Source organism: Trichechus manatus, unplaced genomic scaffold (genome assembly GCF_000243295.1).
Source record: "Trichechus manatus latirostris isolate Lorelei unplaced genomic scaffold, TriManLat1.0 scaffold00080, whole genome shotgun sequence".
Lineage (NCBI taxonomy): Eukaryota > Metazoa > Chordata > Mammalia > Sirenia > Trichechidae > Trichechus > Trichechus manatus.
In genome coordinates, this window is record NW_004444016.1 from 5,916,210 (window position 1) to 5,939,257 (window position 23,048).

General features: G+C 39.5%; 2 protein-coding genes across 3 annotated transcripts in view; one reads left to right on the forward strand and one right to left on the reverse strand.

The window, feature by feature from the left end:
- The window catches only part of CTNNA1 (catenin alpha 1), a 197,754-nt gene that overhangs the window by 111,048 nt on the left and 63,658 nt on the right, over positions 1–23,048 (forward strand). The gene's annotated exons all lie outside the window — the stretch shown is intronic.
- LRRTM2 (leucine rich repeat transmembrane neuronal 2) lies at positions 8,759–17,464 on the reverse strand. The gene has a single exon (XM_023735586.1). The coding sequence runs from the start codon at positions 14,083–14,085 to the stop codon at positions 12,571–12,573; it is 1,515 nt and encodes a 504-aa protein (XP_023591354.1). The 5' UTR covers positions 14,086–17,464; the 3' UTR covers positions 8,759–12,570.

Here is a 23,048-nt window from a genome sequence, read left to right on the forward strand (position 1 = left end):
TCATTTCTCCTGCTGGCTGAGTAGTATTCTATTGTATGTGTGTACCACATTTTGTTTATCCATTCATCTGTTGATGGGCATTTAGGTTGTTTCCACCTTTTGGCTATTGTGAATAGTGCTGCAATGAACACTGGTATACAAGTCTCTGAGTCTCTGCTTTCAAGTCTTTTGGACATCTACCTAGGAGTGGAATTGTTGAGTCATATGGTAGTTCTGTTTTTAGGTTTTTGAGGAACCACCACATTGTTTTCCTCAACGGCTGTAGCATTTTGTATTCCCACCAGCAATGGATAAGGGTTCCAATTTCCCCACATCCTCGCTGACATTTGTTATTTTCTATTTTTTTTAATCTTAGCGATCTTAAACAACAACAACAAAAGAAACCCATTACCGTCAAGTCGATTCTGACTCATAGCGCCCTTATAGGACTGAGTAGGACTGTCCCATAGAGTTTCCAAGGAGCAGCTGGTGGATTAGAACTGCTCGCCTTTGGGTTAGCAGCCAAGCTCTTAACCACTTCACCAGTCATCCTAGTGGGAGTGAAATGGTATCTCATTGTGATTTTGATTTGCATCTCTCTGATGGCTAATGACACTGAGCATCTTTTCATGTATGTGTTTGATGGCCATTTGAACATCCTCTTTGGTGAAATGGCTATTGAAGTCCTTTGCCCATTTTATGATTGGGTTATTTGTCTTTTTGTTGTTACATTTTCGCAGTTTTATATATATTTTGGTTATTAGATTGTTGTCACATACATGGTTTCCGAAGGTATTCTCCCAGTTGGTAGCTTGTCTTTTCATTTTTTTGGAAAGGTCTTTTGATGAACAAAAGTTTTTAATTTTTATGAGGTCCCATTTATTTATGTTGTGTTTTGCTGTTTGTGCTTTTGTTATTATATTAGGTTATCCATTGTTAAAAGCTAAGCCTGACAGCATTGCCCCTGCTTGTTCTTCTAAGAATTTTATGGTTTTAGTTCTCACATTTAGATCTTTAACCCATTTTGAATTTGTTTTTGTATATAGTGTGAGACATGGGTCCGCTTCATCTTTCTGCATGTTTAAATCTGATTTTCCCAATGCCATTTATTGAAGAAACTCCTTTTTCCTCATAAAATGGACTTAGCACCCTTGTCAAAAATCAGTTGACCATAGATGTGTGGGTTTAATTTCTAGACTCCCAATTCTGTTCCATTGTCTGTGTAGCTATTATACCAGTACCAGGCTGTTTTGATTACTGTAGCTGTATAGTATGTTTTAAAATCAAGGAGTGTGAGTCCTCCTACTTTTTCTCTTTCAACATTGTTTTAGCTATTCGGGGCCTCTTGCTATTCCATATAAAGTTAGAGATTGGTTTTTCTATTTCTGTAAAGAAGGCTGTTGGAGTTTTGATTGGGATTGGTTGAATCTATAGATTGCTTTGGGTAGTATTGACATCTTAACAATATTAAGTCTTCCAGTCCATGAATATGGAACGTCTGTTCATTTATATAAGTCTTCTTTAATCTCTTTCAGCAGTGTTTTATAGTTTTCATTGTATAAGTCTTTCATGTCCCTGGTTAGATTTATTCCTAGGTATTTTATTCTCTTAGATGCTATTGTAAATGGAATTCTTTCCCCAATATCCCTTTCAAATTTCTCACTGCTGGTGTATAGAAGCCCAGCTGATTTTTGTTTGTTGACCCTGTACCCTGCAAGTTTGCTAAATTCCTCTATTAGCTCTAGAAGTTTTCTTGAGGACTCGTTGGGATTTTTTATATATAGGATCATATCATCTGCAAATAATTTTACATCTTCTTTTCTAATCTGGATACCTGTTATTTCTTTTCCGTGTCTTATTGCTCTGGTTAGGACTTCTAATACAATGTTAAATAGAAGTGGTGAGGGTGGGCACCTGTGTCTTGTTCCTTATTTCAAGGGGGAAAGCTCTCAGTCTTTCTCCATTAAGTATAATGTTGGCTGTTGACTTTTCATATATGCCGTGAATCATATTGAAGAATTTCCCTTCTATTCCAGTCTTCTTTAGGGTTTTCATCAAGAAAAGGTGTTGGATTTTATCAAATCCTTTTTTCTGTATTGATAGAGATGATGTTGTGTTTCTCTTCTTTTGTTCTGTTAATGTGGTATATTATGTTGATTGATTTTCTAATGTTGAACCACCCCTACCTTCCTGGAATAAATTCCACTTGGTCATGGTATATGACTCTTAATAGGCTGTTGGATTCTGATTGCTAGTATTTTGTTGAAGACTTTTGCATCTATATTCGTAAGAGATACTGGACTGTAGTTTTCTTTTTTTTGTAATGTGTCTGTTTTGGATATCAGGGTTATGTTTGCTTTGTAGAATGAATTAAGGAGTATTCCTTCTTCCTCTATTTTTTGGAAGAGTTCAAACAGTATTGGTGTCAGTTCTTCTCTAAATGTTTGGTAGAATTCCCCAGTGAAGCCATCTGGTCCAGGATTTTTTTTTTGTTGTTGTTGGGAAGTTTTTGATTGCCGATTTGATCTCTTCACTTGTTATGAGTCTGGTGAGACTTTCTATTTCCTCTCGAGTCAATTTGGGCAGGTTGTGTGTTTCTAAGAATTTGTCCGTTTCATCTAGGCTGTCTAGTTTGTTACCATACAGTTGTGCATAATATCCTGTCATAATTCTCTGTATTTCCATCGGGTAAACACAGTTCTTTATGTGTGAGCCATATGTGGCAGTCCTGGCATGGAATAGTTACTAGTGCCTGATTATCTTTTATTTTTCTCTTTGGAGTGGAAACTGTGGTAGAACTTACTATCATGAGAAAGGTCAGCATTTTTGTGGCCAGTTCTATGAAATCCTCACAAAACTGGAGTAAAATTTTAGATCGTACATGAGTGATCCGCCTATCATTACCTGAAGAATCCAACATCTCTGAAATTTTTACAACTCAGGTCCTATATGCCCCAAGATACATTTTCCAGCCCCAAATAAAAACAGCAAAATAGCTACTCATATTAAGGGTATGAAGGGTACTGGAGATTTTGTTTAGTCAGAGAGCTGGAGCAAAGTGCTAATTATTATAGCAACGAGGGTACTTTTTAATTGGCTGATAGTCTTGCTGTTTTGTGTGTGAAAGTAAAGTGAATACGCATCATTTTATACTTGAATTTATACAAAGGGAAAGGGAGACTGAGAAGCCAGCTTAGATGAGTGATTCTATTTATAATATTATTTCCAAAATTGTGTGGATCAGTTTGTAGCTGATGAGCACTTAGTTTTGTGGAGTACTGTTTAAGTTATAGACATTTCTTGGAAGGTGGATGCTTAGCAGTACATACACTGTAACTGAATGGTTTTTCCTCAATAAGGTGGGTTTCCTTGGAATTTTGGGGGCCATAGGGAGAAGCAGGTATGTGAAAAGCTTGTATGTGTGCTGGGAAACAAGGAAAGAGACCAAGCCTAGGATCAAAGATGTGAAAAAGTAGAGAAGAGTTGTGGGTGAAGGAGGAGATAAAGTGGTTTTCCTTGTTGCATAACCTGGAGCGTGATCTTGAAAAGAGAATGCCAAGAAAGATGTTCTTCACATAAAAAAAATTGGGCATATTAGATATGCCGTTTCCGATAAGATTGATTTTAGACAGGTTAATACTGAGCAAGCTTTATATTTAATAGAGATTTTGGTAATATGGAGGATCAGTATCCAGCTATCACAGATCATACACTCTAGTGTGCACTGGACTGATTGGTTATCCTCGTGTTTTTAAATTCTCATACTTTCCTGCTTACGTCCCTCCATAATTCTGGCAAATCTGCCTGGGAACCAAATCTGCCACAACTGGATGGGCTGTGTCCTAAATTAGATGTGGTAGACTTGAAGTACGTTTTTTCTTAGCAGAGGATGAACACAATAATGATCCTTAATTCTCAACCACATATTTTGTCCTAAAATATAGTTGTCAGAAGCTGAGACGTCAGTGAGATTTTTTTTAAATTTCTTTTGAAAAATATTGTCAGTTTATTATAATAGATATAGATGTGCTGTTCTATATAATTTTAATGCGCAAGGACAAGAGGGATCGTTAGATTTTAAGTGACTACCTTATCCTGAAATGATACTGGAATTAGGGGTTCTAAACCTTTAGAAATTTAGCCTTGATTCATAAAGGTAAACCAGAGTAATGCTGTGTCTAATATTATAATACATTTTGTAAAGCAGATTACTTGACTCTGAGATAATATGGTCAGTTTTATTTCAATATTAGATGTAAAAAGTATATTCAAAAAGTATATGTTGAGGCTTATTATAAGCTTTGGCTAATTATCAGTCCTCATTTTGGGTACTGCACTTTGACTTGGTAAGAGAAGAAAAACTAGAAGTAGGGAGCTTTGGAGAGCAACCCATGGGTGTAACATGTCTGTATTGTGATTTCATTTTATACTTGCTGAATGTATACCATCTAATTCTCCACATATTGCAATCAAAAAATACCAAACATTTACTGAGCTTTTGTGTGCAAGCTGTTCTCAGGACTGTACATGTATTAACTCCCCCGATGGTTTTTACTGCTGTTAATTCAGTTTTAAGCATGAGGTGAGGAACTTCTTCAGGGTCAAAGGCCCAAGTGTGGAGGAGCCTCTTTACCGCCATGCTACTCGCTCCTGCTGGAATCTGGGTGGTTTTTCTAATAACCTGAGAATGAGTTTTAAATTTTAAAGAGACATATAGATTTCTGACAGCTGTTTAGACCAATGATTGTTTTAACTTTTTAAAATGTGTTCTTTGTTAGGGAATTAATTATCATCTTATAGATTTTTACCAAGGAGACTATGATTATTATTAGCACAACTACAGATGATGCATGAAACGTGTTTGCTTATTCATGATGTAGTGGAAGATGTTTTAAATTTCAAATTGTTCTTCTAGTGTAGAAGATGTGTAATGTTGTTAGTTGCCATCAAGTCAGTTCCGACTCATGGCGACTCCATGTGTGCAGAGTAGAACTAAATGCTCCATAGGGTTTTCAAGGCTCTGACCTTTTGGATGCAGAGCGCCAACCTGTCTTCCAGGAAGCCTCTGGGTGGGTTTGAACTGCTAACCATTCAGTTAGTACTACAATGCTTAACCATTTGCACCACCTAGGGACTCCTTGCAATGTAATGTAGTACACATTTACTGGGTGTTGGAACACCTTAGTTTGGGTTCCAGGGAAGTGATAAGGAGCACATGAGCTGCTCTTCCAAGAGAGTGCACATTCATTCCTGTAGTCATTCTAGGCTCCAGCCTTTGCTAGATCAGCATAAAGCATGTAACATGCTGTGTCGGCTTTGTACCCTTATATTTTATCAAGGTTTGACATGAAGAGCAAGCCTACCTGTCCTACAGAGCTTCCTTGGAGATCCTGTCAGTTATGTTTTTTTTACTGTTCTTACAACTAGCTCCATTTTATATGTAATTCACAGGCTTTTGCACCTATGAGTCTCTCTCTCTCCCCAAATAAGTCAGTATATTCCATTTTATCAGATGAAAACTGTTAGTTCTTTGCCTTGACCACCTGGAAGATCAAGACAAAATTGCTGTATAGTAGAAATGGCTATTTGGTTGCTCTGTCAGGGCTTCCTAACCCTTCTTTGTGAGTTATCAAAATCCTTTAGGGTCTTGTGAAATATGTGAGCTCACACACAATGTTGAGTTTTAATGATAATTTCAAGAGGTTCTTGCATTCTCTGACACATTCTGGACCCTTGGGGTTAAGAATCCCTTCTTTTGGGGAATCAGGGACAGAAAGGAGGAGTGTGCTGTTGCAGAGTGGGGTGAGCAATTAGGGTCACATAACAATGTATGTATAAAATTTTGTGAGGGAGACTAACTTGAAATGTAAACTTCATTTAGACTACAACAGTTAAAAAAAAAAAAGACCTTCCCTCTTAAAGAAAAAGAAAAAAGAATCCCTTCTTTTGATAATTTTGCATCCTTATTTTAACTATGTTGTAAATATGAATATAGTATTATAAGTTTCCTGACTCTATAGAAGTAGGCCATATGTAAATAATAAATACATTGTTTTCAGAGGTTTTGGGTGCTGAGAAATTGCCCTTCATGTCTTTGGAGGTAAACCAGTAAGCCATACTTGTTACCTCAAGTCAGCTCCAACTCATGGCAACCCCGTGTTCTGTAAAACTGCTCCATAGGGTTTTCTTGGTTGTAATCTTCGTGGAAGCAGATCGCCAGGCCTTTCTTCCATGTACTGCTGGGTAGGTTGGCACTGCTGGATAGGTTCAAACTGCCTACCTTTAGGCTAGTAGCTGAGTGCAAACCTTTTGTGCCACCCAGGGACCTCTAGACAATGGGAAATTTTTTTTTTTAATCACAAGACAACTTTTTTTTTACTCGTATGATGATGAGAAACAGGTAGGCTAATAAAAATGGCTGTGGAGCTCTTGTCTGGTGATTTTCTGGAAAAAAGCAACCTGGAGATGGTACAAATTTTTTTTTTTTTTTTGGTACAAATACCAGCACTCAGCTGCTAACCCAAAGATTGGCTGTTTGAACCCACCCAGTGGCTCCACAGGAGAAAGACTTGGCAGTTTGCTTCTGTAAAGATTATAGCCAAGAAAACCATATGAGGCAGTTCTGCTTTTTTACATGGGGTCGCTGTGAGTTAGAATCGAGTCGCCACCTAACAACGACCAAGATGGAGTTCTTGTGCTCTTAAGCACAATTGTGGGTGGATATTCAGTAAAGTTAATGTTTAACTATGTGACATTTTTACATCTCTTTCTTGTGATTCTTGGTACAGTCCCTTGATGAAAAGTATAAAAAGACTTTGGGAATTTTCTCTGGGGCTACAGTTAAAAATCTAGTTCCCAAGTGAGGGATGAGCCTCCATGGGGTGAGGAGAGTTCTGACTGACCCTTCTCCCTTTGGGTGGAGATGGAACCATTGCTGTCTGGGGTCAGGGTCGTCCTTCACAGACACTCCTTCCTGCTGAATTTCCTGCGAGGGATTCCTGTGTTGGAGGCGGTGGGATAGGCTTTGCCCTTGGACCTCCGTGTGTGGAGATGGTTTATTTAGTTTGTGGCCTCTCCAGGATAGGCAGCTTCACTGTACTTGCCTTTGGAGATTTCTTGCTCTTATAATGCCCCCTTCAGATATGGGGAACGGGAGGTTCAGGGTTCTGTCCCTTAAGAGTTTTCCCAAAACATTGGCTAGTGAGGGGTAAGGTGAAACTCATACTAAGGAGAGATGTTTGGAATAGCTATAATTTTCACCTCTTCTCCACGTCTCTCTTTGTAAAAGACAATTTGTAGTACATTTTGTCTCTCTAAGGAATACTTGAGTACTCAGCTGGTTAGATATATTTAAAGGGAAAAAACAAAAACAAAAACCAAAACAATTCTCTTTAAATGGACCTTGAAGAAATCTATTATAAATTTGAGTGGGAACCTGAGAGTGCTGTGGCATACAGGCAAAATTAATTAAAATAACTGATAACGAAATCAGATGTAGGTCTACAAGGGATTTTCAAGATTAAAATGTGTGAGATTTATTTGTTAATAAGCTGTGCTTTTACTTCATAAAGTGTATGAATTAGTTCCATCACCTATGCCCTCAAGTGCATGCTGTGCAAATTTGACAGTAAAATTGTGTGCTGTGTTTCCTGCCTTTGCCCTAGTTAACTGCTGAGATTCCTGGTGTCAGAGCTCTGTCTCTTGTAGACTTTCTGATCCCAGCGTCACTGGGCCTGGGGAGAGGGGTTGCCTTACTTGTTCCCACCTGTCTGGTACTGCTGCAGGGCTGGAGGAGTGGCAGGTACATCCTGGCAAGTCTGACAGACTGCTGGCAGTCAGCGCCTCAAGGCCAGGGCGGTTTCTGCCCCCAGAACCACCCAGGCTTAGCATCCTGTCCCACAGTGTTTAACTGTGCCAAGCGAGGGACACTAGCTACAAATCTTCTCTTCCTTTCCCCTATCCATACTTACTGAGCTGGTGTTTGGGGTAGAGTGGGTCATGTAGGGATCCTAGTGGTCCCAGCATGGACGGCACACACCCCAGGATCGGTGTTCAAGGCACTGTTGGGATCTACCCTGACTGACCCTTGAGGTAGAGGCCAAATTGCTGCTGGTCCTAGGTACCAACAGTTGGGGTGCCTTTTTGAAGCTCCCCAAGCTGTGGCAGTGGTCCACCATGAGGGTGGGGTGGTGGCCAACCTAGGCCCTGTGAACCGCAGGGACAGCCGTTTGTCTGCTTGCTAAGATTTGTGTGATTGTGATAGGACAGCTTTTTATAGCATGGCTGTTTTTTATTGTCACGATGGCTTTTTAGTTGCATACCTCCTACCCGCTTCTCTCTGTTTTTGCCTCTCTCTGAATGAAGACAAGGTGAGTAGCTGCCGGTAGGCACATTTGGCTTTGTAGAGAAACTTGGTATAAAACAACTGTTCACTTAAGGTATCTGTCACAAATGACTTTTAGAATTTCACATGTCAAAATTGTTAGGTTACCAAGGAAAAATTAAAAAAAAAAAAAAAAGCATTCACTTTTTACAGTATACACAATTTTAATAACAAAACTTTCCTGTACACTGCACTTTATGTTACCCTTTCCCTCCCCAAAGACTCCCATATAATAGTATTTTCTTCTCACCCCCAACCCACCTTCCCACCTCCCACCAAAAAATGGCTCTTGAAGGTGATTGAACACAATGTGTTTTGACTATACTTTGAATCTCCGGTCTCAGTGTTGATAGGAAGGTTCACCAAACATTCCATATATTAGATTTTTTTTTTCAAATCACCCAGGAAGAAAAGGTTAGTTGAAAGAGTAGAAGTTTCCAAATGTTTGCGACAGCAGTACGCAAGCTTAAACAGTCATTTTGTATTTGTTTTTGGTCTTATTTGAGTACTACGAGTTTGCCCTAGGTTAGATAAAGAAATACTTAATTATCTGTAGATGGCCCTTTGTCTCTTTCTGGCTGAAGGACTTTAACCAATAAGATATGAAAAGCATGTACCAAAGCTGACTTCTGAGACACACCTGTCACTGTATTGCTCTGTTAGGAAAATAATTATATAAGTCAGCTGCTAAAAATATTCTGAAAAAAATTTCATATTGATATCCACAGTTAAGAGAGAAAGAACAGGGCATTTATAACTTTTTTTCCTGATACCTGTGTGTAGGAAGTATGCCTTAAGAAAATGATTTCCCTGTTTTGAATTTTAGGATTCAGACCTAGTGCTACACAGGGCTCATTTTATTGGAAAGATGGAGTCTAGCTCCTAGTGACTAGCATTAGAATAAGCAGATGAATTTTAATAATTAGTGGAGTTGGGAAGTTCAGTCAATTCCATTCATTGAATTGGTACAGAAATTAACTTAGGCACATTAAGAAATTACATGTGTTGGTACAGATTTTTGGCTTAAAAATGAGTATCTTTACTTCTTAATGTGGCAGTGGGTATTCTCAGAGTTGTGTACGGATTTGCAAATTTACCAGCCCACTGTCTTTTCAGAAAGGTGATTGAAATCTCTGGTGAGCTACAGAAATGAATCTAAACGATTCCAAACTAGCTCTTGGTTGCTAGGTGAGTACAGTATCATAGCTTTCTTTAGCTTTTAGTTTTCATTTTTTCCAGAAAGATTTTTTTCTTGGTTAAGTGGTCACTTTCCTTTAACCTTGAAAATTAATTCCCCCCACCCCAAAAAAAAGATGTTAGGAAGGGAGGGAAGGGGAGAGGATAAAACCCCACAAAACAAAAATGAAAGCCCGAACACTATGTTAACAGGATCTGCAGTGTTGCCGTGATGTTCCACCCTAGCTAGCCAGTTAGTAAAGAGAGCACAGATGCCTAACAGTCTCATTTTCAAACGTATGCTGATACCAAAGCACAATATAGACCAAAATTAAATGGAACCCTGCCTTCTATAGGCAATAGAAAAGGAAAGTTTGCTCTGTAAAAGAGAAAGGAAAATACCTTTTTGGCACTGTTATTCACTTTTTTCAGAGGACATTACCAAAAAAATGGAGAGCAAAAAATATCAATTATTTTTCAAGGGAAAGTGTGCCTCAGTGGCCTTGGTTATGCAGTTCCCCTGAATTACTATACTAAATAGCAGGCTTTTCCAATTCGCTTTTTCCACGTACATTTAGGATTTTGCCAGTTGATGGTCCGCTTTACTAACTGTAACCTTTAGGATTAATATGGGGTTTCCCAGCCAATATTTCTTAAACCCTTCCAGCTCACAGTTTGAGTTAATTTTGGTGATGGTTGAAATAATGGAAAATATTCCTTCTCCGCTATCCTTCAGGACTGATGGAATCTTGTATGAGCAGGGCACGGTTGTGGTGTGACCAGTCTGTCCCCTGACAAATGGCTGTGGTCACCTTGATAATTGGGTTGGTAAATTTTAGCTTGTACAGCTCTTATTTGTAGGGGGCTTCTGATCCATCCCCTCAGTGAGCTGCGCTCTATCCTTCTAAATCTGCTTCTGTCCCTGCCCAGGCAAGCCCAGGCAGGGCCTGCTTTAATAAGAGATAAAATGCTCACCGCGCAGAATCAGCTGAACTGGGCTGAGTCTTTGTCAAAGTAATCTGTCCACCTTAAAAAACTGAGCACATTTTTACCATAATTTGTGATCATATTTGCATTTTACTGAGGCACATTTTCTTTGAAATATAGACGTACACTCCTCTTGTAGTATTAAAAAGGAAAAACATTGATTAAATCTTAAGGGTTAAACTGTAGTCATAATATTTTCAATTCAAACCTGGGAGGAAAACATGCCTTGAATGAAGAATATCATTATGTTAATGGTCATGTTTAGGAAAAGATAACTTGTTTTTTAAAATGGTAGTGGTTTTCTCTAAGAATTTATGCCTTTTTTCACATAAGGTAAATGGCAGTTGAAAAAGTGCTCATTCTTCTAAAATCAGGTCAGTGCTCTGATTTCACAGGTTTTGCTACTATATATATGGATCCTTGTTTATGAAAGAATTTTAAATGTGAATTTGTAACTTGTATCTATCCCAAATATGTCATAGTTTCTTGACAGAAATCATAATTGAAGAAATGAAATACTTGTTCTTTCTGCATGAAAATGTGACACCATTATCATTTGTTAATTATGGGATCTTTATAATTAATACCACAGAAACCTCTCCCCCACCACTTCAGCTCCTGGGCCCTTGCCCTCTTTGATGTAGATTGTGTAGTTACCAGGTTGCCTCGCTCTTGGCTGTATTGTAATTTCAGTTAACCTGCTTCTGCGAGAGCCACATTTCATAATGCTGCCTTTCCCCTTATCCTCTCACCTTGGACTGGCTTCAAGTTAACTGCTGTGTGGGTGCATAGGCATGTAAGGTGTTCTGCCCATGAAAAGGTTCAACTGGGTAATGCGTCGTTCCCTTACCTTAGAAAGAACTGCTCTTACAATGTGGATGTGTATGTTTATTAAAAGGTTAAAGTTTAGCATATAATAATTTAGGAGGTGATTTTTTTCATGGTTCCTTTATAATATACTCTAACAAGAATCAGTGTTATGCCTGTTGCTAGCCAATTATTTTTAATTTGGCTCTTTGAGGTTTGAAGATCAGGAAGAAGCAGAAGGAAGGTTTAAACCCTTTTGTCAAGGCATAACTGTTGAGAGAAAGAAGAGACTTTATGTGTGTGTGTTCCAAACTAGAGAGAGTGTGTCATAAGATTGTTAAATTGACTCAATTTATCTTTTATCTCAAATAGTTTTTAAATCTTTTTAAAATATAAATGTAAATACAGGATTTAGTAAATTAATTAGTAAAATGGTAATTACTAGCTTAAAATAATAGTCAACATGCCACATAAATCAACATGTCCATTATAAGTCACACTAGAGATGTATGATAAGAAGTCAGTGTAATTATTTGGTATTGATTTCATTGTAATGAGACGTTTTCACAAACACTTGGATTTATTAAGTATATTAAAGAGTCACTTAGGTTGTTAGAATTATATAAAGGTTCTGATTTCATGATGTGGACTTTGATAATATCTACTAACCCAGGCAAAAACTCTGGAAGAAGAGTATTTAATATTTACCAGTCTACAGCATATGTGAAATTCTACTTCCCATACTGGCAGTAAGTTGTTGATTTGAGTTAATACCAAATTATCATACAAGAGAACTTTGCTAAGTCTCCTTTTAAGCAGCAAACCAGTTGTGGTATGTGGGATGGAGAGCAATGATCAAACAAGAATTGATCCCTATCTTTTTCTGCTCAGTAGCTTCTTTCCAAACTTTTCAGTAGAAAAAAATAGCATATGGAGACCTTAGTGAAATGTTTACACATGATAGTATATAATTACATACATGAAATGTCTTATTTTGAAGTGAGCATTTTTAAACTTTCCAACAGCAGTGCAAATTAATGTGAGCATTGCTTCATTTAACACTTAAAATATGGTTTTGTTAAAAAAAATTAAAAATACTTCAACACTTCAAAAACTAAGTCTCCACTTGGCTTGGAAAATTAGGCTTAATGTCACCATTGGTAAAAATTAGATATGTTTAGCCCCTACAATGTAAAATAGGTTACTTATCTGATGTGATTTTTGATGACAGGTAGATATTATACTTCACATTCTTTGTATGGCAGCTGCTGACACTTGCACTGTCCATAACCATTAATGATGATGAAGGGTCCTTCATGGGTGGGTTCATATTCATTATACGGTCCTTGGTCTGACATGTTTGACATATGGAGCCGTGTTTGGGATCGGAGCTGCCTGTGGTTCTGAATCATTGAGCACTGCCTAATTCTTCTTAAAGTGGGAGGGCAGCACTTCCTGGAGATGAACACTATAAAAATAATAAAAAAGAAAGAAAACAATAAAGCCATTGTTCCTGTAATTACCCGCTGAGTGAAGATGGCATTGTCTGGTTCGGGAAAGTGTTCCTCGGTAGTAACTGCTATGCCTGCAGTAGTTGGGATTTCTTTGTCTCCCACATGGTAACTTGATGAGCTTATTCTTTTTGTATATTCAGTGGTTGGATCTCTATAAGTTGTAGCCATAGCAGTGACAGTGGTTGACAAATTCCAGCAGAGTTGAAATCCATGGACTGCATCCAGAATATCCTCTCCTTGGGTGTGGTCAGGGCTGTGGCATAGGATGGAATGCTCCCACCGACCTTGGAAACTGCCCAGCCAGGAGGCCAAAGCACATATGCCGGGGCTGCATTCCCACAGATTGCCAGAGAGGCCAACAGTCGTCAGGGATCTCAGGGAGTTTAGGATCTTGGAATCAAGGCTGTTTAACTTGTTGTTATCCAGAAGGAGTATTTTAAGGTTAGGCATAGTTTCAAACACCGTCAAGTCGATGGCTTTGATTTCATTTCCAGTCAGGTCTAGCTTTTCTAAAGTGCCCCAGGTCCACTCCATCCCACATGTCAAGTTGCTAATTTTGTTCCATTGTAAGAAGAGCATGTGCAGACTGCTTAGCCGTAGGAAATGAGCAAAATTAATCTTCGTCAGCTGGTTGTGCTCTAGGTGAAGCTCTCTCAGTTTGATTAATCCGGCAAATCCATTGCGAGCCAAACTTCGCAAACGGTTTGTGCTCAAATCCAGAAACTCCAGACTACGACAGTCCCAGAACAGGCGCACTGGGATAGTCCGCAGGGAGTTGGACCGTAAATGCAAGGTCTGCAGTTTCCGGAGGCCATAGAAGAGCTCTGGGTGTAAAGATGATAGCTGATTAAAAGACAGGTCCAAATTTTGCAGGTTAATTAGTTGGGTAAAAGTTGTGTTTGGCAAGTAAAATATTTTGTTGGAACTTAAGATTAATTCCTTAAGTTTATATAGTCCTTGAAAAGCATCTTCTTTTACTGTTGAAATTTGATTGTGGTCTAAGTGGAGCCAGGTAAGTTGACTGAAGCTGGCAAATTGATCCCTTTCGAGCTCCGAGATATGATTGTGCCTCAGGGACAGGCCCAGAGGGCCCTTGTCTGTGGCGTTTGGCACCGAGTGGAAGCCCTGAGAGTCGCAGTAGAAGAGCAGCTTCTCGCAGCGGCATTTGGGTGGACACGCCATACCCAGGGCAGGCAGCATTTTTAAAACCATACTCATTGCATATATTGCTGCCAGCATAGGGGCCCCTAATGGCCACTTGAAATGTAAGCCTGCAGAATATAATTTAAGGAAACAAGAAGATAGGATATTTTTCAGCAGATCATATGGACTATTGGGAAAAAAAAAAACACAACAGCATTATGGTGAAGATTTCACTGCATATAACTTATTTTACATTTGCTGCAGAAAAACTAACCTTGTTAGTATAACTGGAACAAAACGTAAACATCATTTAAAAATAGGATAAAACATGTCCCTGTCATCAGCATTATATGGTTTCATATAAACCGCAAAATCAAAAAATATGACAACGATTTCACTTCTAAATGTGAATTCAGTGGCTTATTTAAAAGTGTGATTCCTTGCTGACTGTACAAGACATGAATCCATGGACTTACCCATTCTTCTGAGCACATTGGAGGCTGCATTCAGTCGCGGTTCTTAGACTCAGCGCAGTGAGTCTGTAAAAGGCTCTAACATGCAGGAGCCTTTGACCAGTTTCCTGTTTCTGTGTCCCAGGCTCTCTGAGTAAAATTTAATCCACCAGGGTGAGTTGTTTGTTTGTTTTTCTTTAGGATATTCCTCTGGAGAGCACTGGCTTCATTTTCTGTGATGGCTCTGATCCTCTAAATCAGTTTTGAATATGTTATTTTCTCCTCCTCCGACTGCTTAGCTGGTTAATCAAAGCTTCAGTTTTTCCTTTCCGTAGCCGTTAGTTCCCTCGGTCTTAACTTGTTGATGGCAGATGGGTGGCTTGTTGCAGAGAAGAGCTCCTGGAGCAGCATGAGTGCATTTACTGAAAAGCTTTTCCGAGAAACGGCACAAGAATGGATTTGCTTATGTGCTGCGACCACACAGAACTGTATGTAGGCTGACGTCACCGGGTGACGTGTCTTTTGTTTGGGTTTTCCAGAAGCTTTACTGTTATAAAGCGCCGTGCTTTGTAACAGTATTGGGGTTGTTGTAAGACCCCCTGATTAAAATAAAGCAAGAAAGAAGAACTCCTGACTTAAAAACATGGTATTCCTTCAGTGTAAGAAGCAGCAGTGAGGTTGTAATAAAGGCTGCATTCAGGAAGACCCGTCTGAACAGTGAGTTGGGTTAGCAGAGTGATGATTTTTCATGCTTGCAAGAGCCAGTGTTAGACTGCCAATTCTGCATAGAGAGATCATCTAAATGGGCAGGAGCCCGCACGATTTATGAAGTGCTGATTTAACGCCAGACTATGCAAGATAGTGCCCACTGCTCTGGCAGTTTGGAAAGCTGCTACTCAATCATGTTGCTGTCATGTTTGGTTAAAATAGAAGTATGACTATGATTTGCTTTAGATGTGTTGGTAAACTAGCTAAGTAGACGTGGCTTCTCTTGTCGTTAAGAGCTTAACATCATAAACCAAGTATAAAGAGTGGGAAAAAAAGGCTTGCAAAACAAAACATTTGGTTATTTTACTCTGATAATTTCAGTAGAACTCTAATTAAAAAGACTTCTCTATCCTATTTTGTAACAATATTTTATTACCATGCTGATTGAAAAATAATGCTAAGTTGATTTTTGATGTTCTACTGGGAGAAAAGGGTCGGTTGATGCAGTCATTTTAATACTGCATGCTCTAAGCATTAACACTGGAACAGAAATGATTTAGGATAAGTGATATAATGTGGCTGGATTCTGACATGCTGCCTTGTATTTGCCCCAGAATCTCACCTACTCCTTCAACTGAAAGCCTCAGTTGACGCTGGGATTGAGGTTGTGGCGCTCAAACAATAGAGCATTTGCACACTTAATACTGGCACCTGTAAGAACTGACTTGAATCTCATACTAACTGTTGTAGGAATCTCTCTAGTGAATACAAAAGGTCATTCACATTTTTTAATAGGATTTTTGCTTTGACTGTTTTTACTTGACCTACTCTAGCTTCTCTCTGTTGAATAGTGTCATTGCTTTTTAGACCTTGGTTATGAATGTACAGCTCCAGGTTTAATGTTGTATAACTGTGAAAGATGTTTCCAGTATGAGCCAGTGTCACATTTTCAAGCCTAGTGAAGGTAAGGCCTCTTATTGATTTGGCCCTATATACCAATTTATCCCATACCATTGGCACTTATCCTTAGTAGGTCTTTTCTTAGACACGGAGGCAGAAATCTCAAACCTAGCCTGGCTTCTGTGAAACAAGAACATCATTGGACTGTTGGCTTCTGCAGGTTTCATCCCACTGGACAAGTTTAAGAAGTCACTGTCTTAAGGGGTATAGTTTCTGTGTTGGAGTGAGGACGGGAGGACTCTAATAAGATTCCTTCCTTGGACGCTGTGTAAAGGTGCGGTGAACTGCCAAAATACAGATCTGTCAGTTTGGGTCCTCATAGAAGCAGGGCACCAAGATGAAATTAGAAGTATAAGAAGTTTTTTTGGGGAAACACCTGGGAAGGATAAAGGAGTAGGCCAGGAAAGCCTTCAGACCACAAGGCAGGTCTAATACTTGTGGAAGGAGAGGGGAAAGAGAGATTAGGTAGGCAGAGTCTCAGAGTACAGCGCAGTTCTAAGGCCTGGCCTCTGCCAGGCCCAAGGGAAGCCCCCGAACTGAAGTTGCTTGTGTCCTCAGAAATGAGCCTGCATTGGTATTCCCACTGTGTTCCTGCTTTCTGGTTAAGGAAGGGAGGGAAACATGTCCTCTTTTAGACCCCAAGGATGACCATTCCCCCACTGACCTTGATCATTTCCACACTCTCTGTAGGCTAGGAGTTCTTAACCTGCATCCACAGACAGGAAAATTTTGTTCCTTGTGCATTTTTCTGTGGATGAGGTTTATGGGTTTAATCAGATTCTTACAGGGTCTGGGACTCAATGTTTCAAAACCACTGTTCCACAGGAACTTTCTACTAAAAGTCCCAAGGAGGGGACTCACATAGGGGCGGTCTCTTCTAATTTTTTTTTAAAGGAAAAAAGCCCTTGGGATAGTGTAAATGCCATTATTGAAGTCAGCCACCCTCAGATGAAAAAAAACCTTTGCTATGCAGGACTGGATTAAATTCTTCCCTCAAGTAACAACTTTAGTTCCATTGTGGAGAAAAGCATTTGAGTCAATTGGATTAAAGCAACTATGATTAGGAATGAGCTCTATGTGAAAATTTAGAAGGAAAAATATCTCCTCTTTCTGCTGGCTAGTCTGCTTGGCATACCTCTTATCTCCTAACAAATTGAAACTACTTAAATTATATTATCCCAGTCCTATTATAACAGATTTGTGGGCAAGGAAAATTGCCCAGAGAAGCACAGATGCAATCAAGAGTAATTATTTTTTGATGTATCTGGAGAATAGTGCCTGCTGTATCACAGCACCCAGAGAACGCAGTTCCTTCTAGGTCACGAGCCACCTTTCTCACCTGTCCTCTCTTTGGCTTCAAAAGGTGTACAGGCTGTAGAGCCAAAGAAGACATGATATTTGCCATTCCATTAATGGAATTTTGTTATCATTTTTTAATCTTTACCTTTCTTTGGCTAAAAGGGCTAAACAGAAGCTCTTGTTTTTTCTGAACTAACCTTTTTTTTTGGTTTCATTTTAGAGCAGCTTTATTCTGCATACATATGCCTTTGACTTAATTAAAGTGTCAGTACTGTTTCTGAAAGGTACTATCCATATCATGTGTTTCAATTTTCACTACTTTAGACGTTCCTGATAAGGCAAAGGAGAAGTAAACGCTAATCCATCTCCTCTCCCCTCCTCTCTGTAAATGGTTTTAAGCAAATTAAGTGAGTCAGATGGCAGGGCTTAGGTGAAAGAAGTTGTCTGCATTCCTCTGCCTGAGAGTTTGCATTTAATACATATTACTGATTAGGGAGAATTATTTCTCCCACTTGAAGAAGCAGATGTACAGACATATAAGTGAAATCTTCTATTGTGGTAGAGAAATAGCTTGATATTTTGCTTTATGCTAAAAGGCCTAGTGTTTCTTTTAACCAGTCGTACCCAACTCCAAAAATTTTAATACCCTGACCTGAGGTGCTACACAGAGGTACTCTGGAAAAGCTGTTAAACCTTGTTACTGGCAGTCTTGGTTTCTACTTGAGGAATCTCTTCACATTTATCAAAAAAGTGATAGCAGTTTTTAGGGTGGAGATCCTAGATTTTGGGAGTCTTTTTAGCAACCACATACTTGGCCTAGGCCTATGTTGTATTGAGACCTGTATTAGAGTATGTAGTCTTTTTTTTCGAGCGAGGAGAAAAAGAGGTTAGGAGATTATCGTAAACCCTAGAGAATCACTGGGATTTGGCAGTAAACGTGGTCAGTTTGTCTATCTTCCCAAGAAACAGAACCTGTGGAACAGAGGCAGCTAGAAATGTAGGAATTGATGGCTTCCCCAATCTGTCATGTTGGAGGCTGGCTAAAGAGTAGTTGATAGTCTCAAGTAGAGCCAGAGGATCTGAGAACATTCAGAATTCTAGACCCCTGGAGTCTTGGTGCAGTCACAGGTGAGCACTGTCAGGTGTAAATAAGTATCTGTGTTGCTGGGAATATTTTCTTTCAAAAACCTTTAAAAATAGACTGTCTACATTAGGCCTCCAGGATCCCCATCCTTGTCTGGCTCCGGGTCTCCATCCCTGCCCTCCTTTGGTTTTGATTTTTTCAAGTACTTTTGGTCTCTTGTTGGAATCCCTGAGTGGTGCAAATGGTTAATGTGCTCAGTTGCTAACTGAAAGGTTGGCAGTTTGAGTCTACCCAGAGACACCTCAGAATAAAGTCCTGGCAATTTACTTCCAAAAAATCAGCCATTGGAAAACTCTATGGAGCACGGTTCTACTCTGACACACATGGGGTCACCTTTTTTTGAGTGGGGAGGGCGGGGCCTCTTATTAGTAAATAAAGCAGTATGAATGGGTCACTGGTGATGGTGAGTGGTATTTCTTTTGATGTTGTGACTTACAGAGCTCCTAGCTAGAATATATCCTTCTAGCTTTGGAGACATGTGCTTTTTGGCATATGATCCTACTGGGTGGTGACAGCCTGATTTTGTTGTGCTAGAGTTGCATTCTGTGCTAGGGTTAGGTAATTCAGCAATAAATTTTTGGCACCGAGATGATGCACCTGAATGGTACGTTAGGTGAGGGAAAATCTTCCTTAGAAGTTTGGGCAGATACACGTTTAAACCATAAAGATCTTTTATTTCTCCTACCATAGACATCAAAACAGAACAGAACTCTCCTGAAGTCTTGATTCATATACAGAATGGTAGAAATTTATATGGCCAAACCTATTTTGTCTGTCTTCCCAAAAAACGGAACCTATGGGACAGAGACAGCTAGAAATGTAGGGATTGATGGCTTCCCCAATCTGTCATGTTGGAGGCTGGCTAAAGAGTAGTTGATAGTTGTTAGTTGTTCTGTTGGTGGTTAATTGTGCTCATGTTTCCCCATCCTGTGTGTGTAACATGCTTCTTTTTTTATTCTTACATGTAGCCAAGTTTGGGTTTGTCCTTCCTCCCTTCTCTTTCTCTACATTTTGTGTTGCTTTTGATTTAGATGTGTTTCTTCCTACCTACACTGATAGCCACGCGCTGCACAAAGCCATTTACACAAGATAGAATTAAGAGTTAACCTACCCACCCATACTTATTTGAAGAATCCCCTTTCAATTTTTGTGGGCTCTCTGACCCAATTGGCTAAATTTAAAGCGGTGAATTTGCATGTATATTGGCTAGATGCTATCAGGCTTGGTTCCTGAAGCTTGGAAATGTCATTCTCTCAGAACCCTTTAACTTTTCTTTGTCATGAGTTTTGTCATTTTTTTCCCTGGGAAGAGAGGAATAGTTCTGATCTCTCAGAATTTGGTGAGAAGGTGCCACATGTTCATTGTGGTTCACTTATTGATGGTCATTTCTGTGCTGTAGCAGCCATGTTACTGGACATGGTGTAACTGTTAGCCGTGGTGGCATACCCCAAAAGCCATATTTCAGCACAAGTCCCTCGCCAGAGCTGAAAAGGTTATTGGAACTGATAGGTGCCTTGGCATGTTTTTGGGTGTGTTGCAGCATTGAGCCAAGAAAAATGTGTAAAGGTGGTCAGTGGACTGTCTCTGTCATCTGAGAGAATACCCAGGCAAACCTGTAAAACACATTTCTAAATTTCTGCTTTCTATGGTGGAAAGAGAGAAAGGAGATAGTTATTAGAGTCCCCTACCTGTTTGTTTGTTTTAATTTATAGGATTAAATAGTAACATGAGGCAAACTAGAAATTGTTCCGTTCTTTTAACTTAAGGAGAGGATACTCCTTAAAATGAATTTGGAAATGCAGGTCTATACAAGTATTTTATTCTAAAATTAAACTACTTTCCCTTTGCATAGGGCTTCCAGTGGCTCTTGCCACATAGTCAGTTTATGCTGAGTCCATCAACCATCTGTGGGCCAGGTGGAACAACCAGGATCAAATTGCTTCTTATGTTATGTACTAACCGTATATTAAGTGACAGTGTGTTGGTTAGCCCACAGCAAACCTTTTAGTTCTACTTAGGAAGATATGAATTGACTCTAATAGATGCTGGTCTGCTTTGGTTTTCAAACATTGTTTTCTCAAGAGACTCGTTAATATTAAAGTCTCCATTCTTCTCTGAGGTCTTTCCACCTGTCTTCCTTTCTAAAGTTCCTTACCCCCTACTTTACTTGAAGGCCTCTAGTCTATAGATGATTGCCTCAGTTTTTTCTGTTTAGTACCTGGAAGTGGGGATCCCTGGTGACGAAGTGGTTAAGAGCTCAGGCTGCTAACCAAAAGGTCAGCAGTTCGAATCCACCAGCTGCTCCTTGGGGCAGTTCTACTCTGTCCTGTAGGGTGGCTATGAGTGGAAATTAACTCGACAGCATACAACAACAACCTGGAAGTGGAGGTGCTGCTCCAGTACTTCCTGTTTCTTGTCTTGTGCGAAAGAGGCATCACATACCCATTCTGATTCAGGTCTTGTGGAATGCTGTGGTTCTTAGTTTCTTGATATTTGTTTAATTTTCTGGGAGCTGAGGGTTACTTATGCATCATGACTGGTGGAGGTATTGTATCTAATTAATTAGACCTTCCTGTTAAATTAATCTGATCTTCCTGTTTTCTTTTAAATAGCCCTTAAATATTTAAGCGTTAAAACATTGGATTTTACCTCCTCTTCTACCCTTTCCAACATTATTGTAGGTTAAAATGAGGATAGAAAGAAGTATTTGGGATTGTTTGAAAAGTCTTATATTTTCACTAATGACAAGTAAGTGGGAGACTGATGATTTGCCACATACATTATACATTAAATCCTGTGTCTCTGTCTAATTGGTCATTGGTTTCTAGTTTCATTCATGTCCATTGGGAGACAGGCAGGTCAACAGGTAATTATCCCAGGGTATGATCTGAGAAGGGTGAAGTGTGAGGTGCTGTGGTGCACTCCCAAGAGAGACCTAACGTGAACTTAAGGCTGAAGTTGGCTAAAAGAAGCTTCCACAAAGAAGCAATATCTCATCTAAAGGGTGGATAGAGGCTAAAAGAAGTGTGTGGTAGGGGAGTATCCCAGACAGGTGAGTGAGAGCATGGCATGTCTGAAGAACTAAAATGCTTGTGGATGAATCATAGCTGGGAAGATGGTGGAGTGACCATAGTCATTAAAGTCATTGGAATGGCCAGGCTCCACCAGGCAGAGTGTGCAGAATAAGAAGAGAAGGAAGCCTCTGGCAAAAGCATCCTGAAGAGACCATATAGATTCTTCAATTTAAAGCATGTTTTTCGCTGGAAGCAGTGTGAAATGATATTTATTTTGTGCAGTTACCTTTTAGGTTGAGTAGTTTCCTCTGGGCTCACCAAACCTTTGTCGTATTATTTCTAGGGACGAAATTGTGCCTTGAATTTCCACCAGCATTGCCAGGGACCTATTTCATCTCTTCCCAGCTGTTGATGAGAATTCGGGGCAAACCAATAAGGGGTGGAGTGGAGTCAAGGAGTTGAGAGGAGGGGAAGGTATGGGCGAGGAATTGGTGGACATAGGCACCTGCCACAGCAGTGAGACGTGGTGTCATCTGTGGCAAAGGCTGTGTGTATGCGTGGTTGGTGGATTATGAATTTGTTACAGGTGAAGGCCTGCTCTTTCTCAGGTAGTAGTCAGCTCTCTGAAGAAAACATGCTCCTGCTTTCAGAGGTTATCATCAAAATGGAGTAAAATCCTCCAGGAAATTCTATTTCTTAATACTTTTTTTAAAAAAATCAATGCCTATTTTAAATGTAACCTCCTCTGCATCACTTTTATTTACTATTCTAATCCATTCGTATGTCATTCAGAACTTCTATTAGGTCCTGCACAGTACAGGGTGTTGCTGTATTATGTATTGCTCTGAATTGTTTTATCTCAGATTATAGACTGTCTGAGGAGAGGATTATGGCTAGTTCCACCCAATCCAATGGCTGCTTGGTTTGTTGAAATAGTCTGTCCACACAGGAGTAAGGTGGACTGGCTCCTTCATGCTTCTTTAAAAGCCCGTTTACTATCTCAGCCAGAACTGTGTTGCTAGAGGCCATCATCCCAGCTAATAACCTTTGCCTCTCCTCAACTCCAGCAGATTATTTACTTGCTGGGGAGAAGTTTTATGTTGAGGCCCTAAACATGCCTTATCTTTTCAGTTTGAAGGCCCTTTTGCCACTCTTTGGCAGAAATACCTATATCAAAATTGTGTGAACCTGGGTGGTTTCTCTGCTCAGTGGACTGGAATCTCTGTAACTATAAGTAACTGAGGGTTACTTACATTTTAAAGTTTCCTTGCTGCTTCCAGAAAGAGTTATATGCTACAGGATTGCCTTTTCTAACATTATGTTTGAGCAAGTTTACTTTTGCCCAGCTAAAACTAGAAATACAAAAATCGAAAGAGCTTTAATTTAATTGAGAAGTCAAATCTTGATTTAAAGATCAGCAGACTTTCCACTTTCATCAAGCTCAGTGTTAAGGGTGTGTGTGTGTGTGTGTGTGTGTGTGTG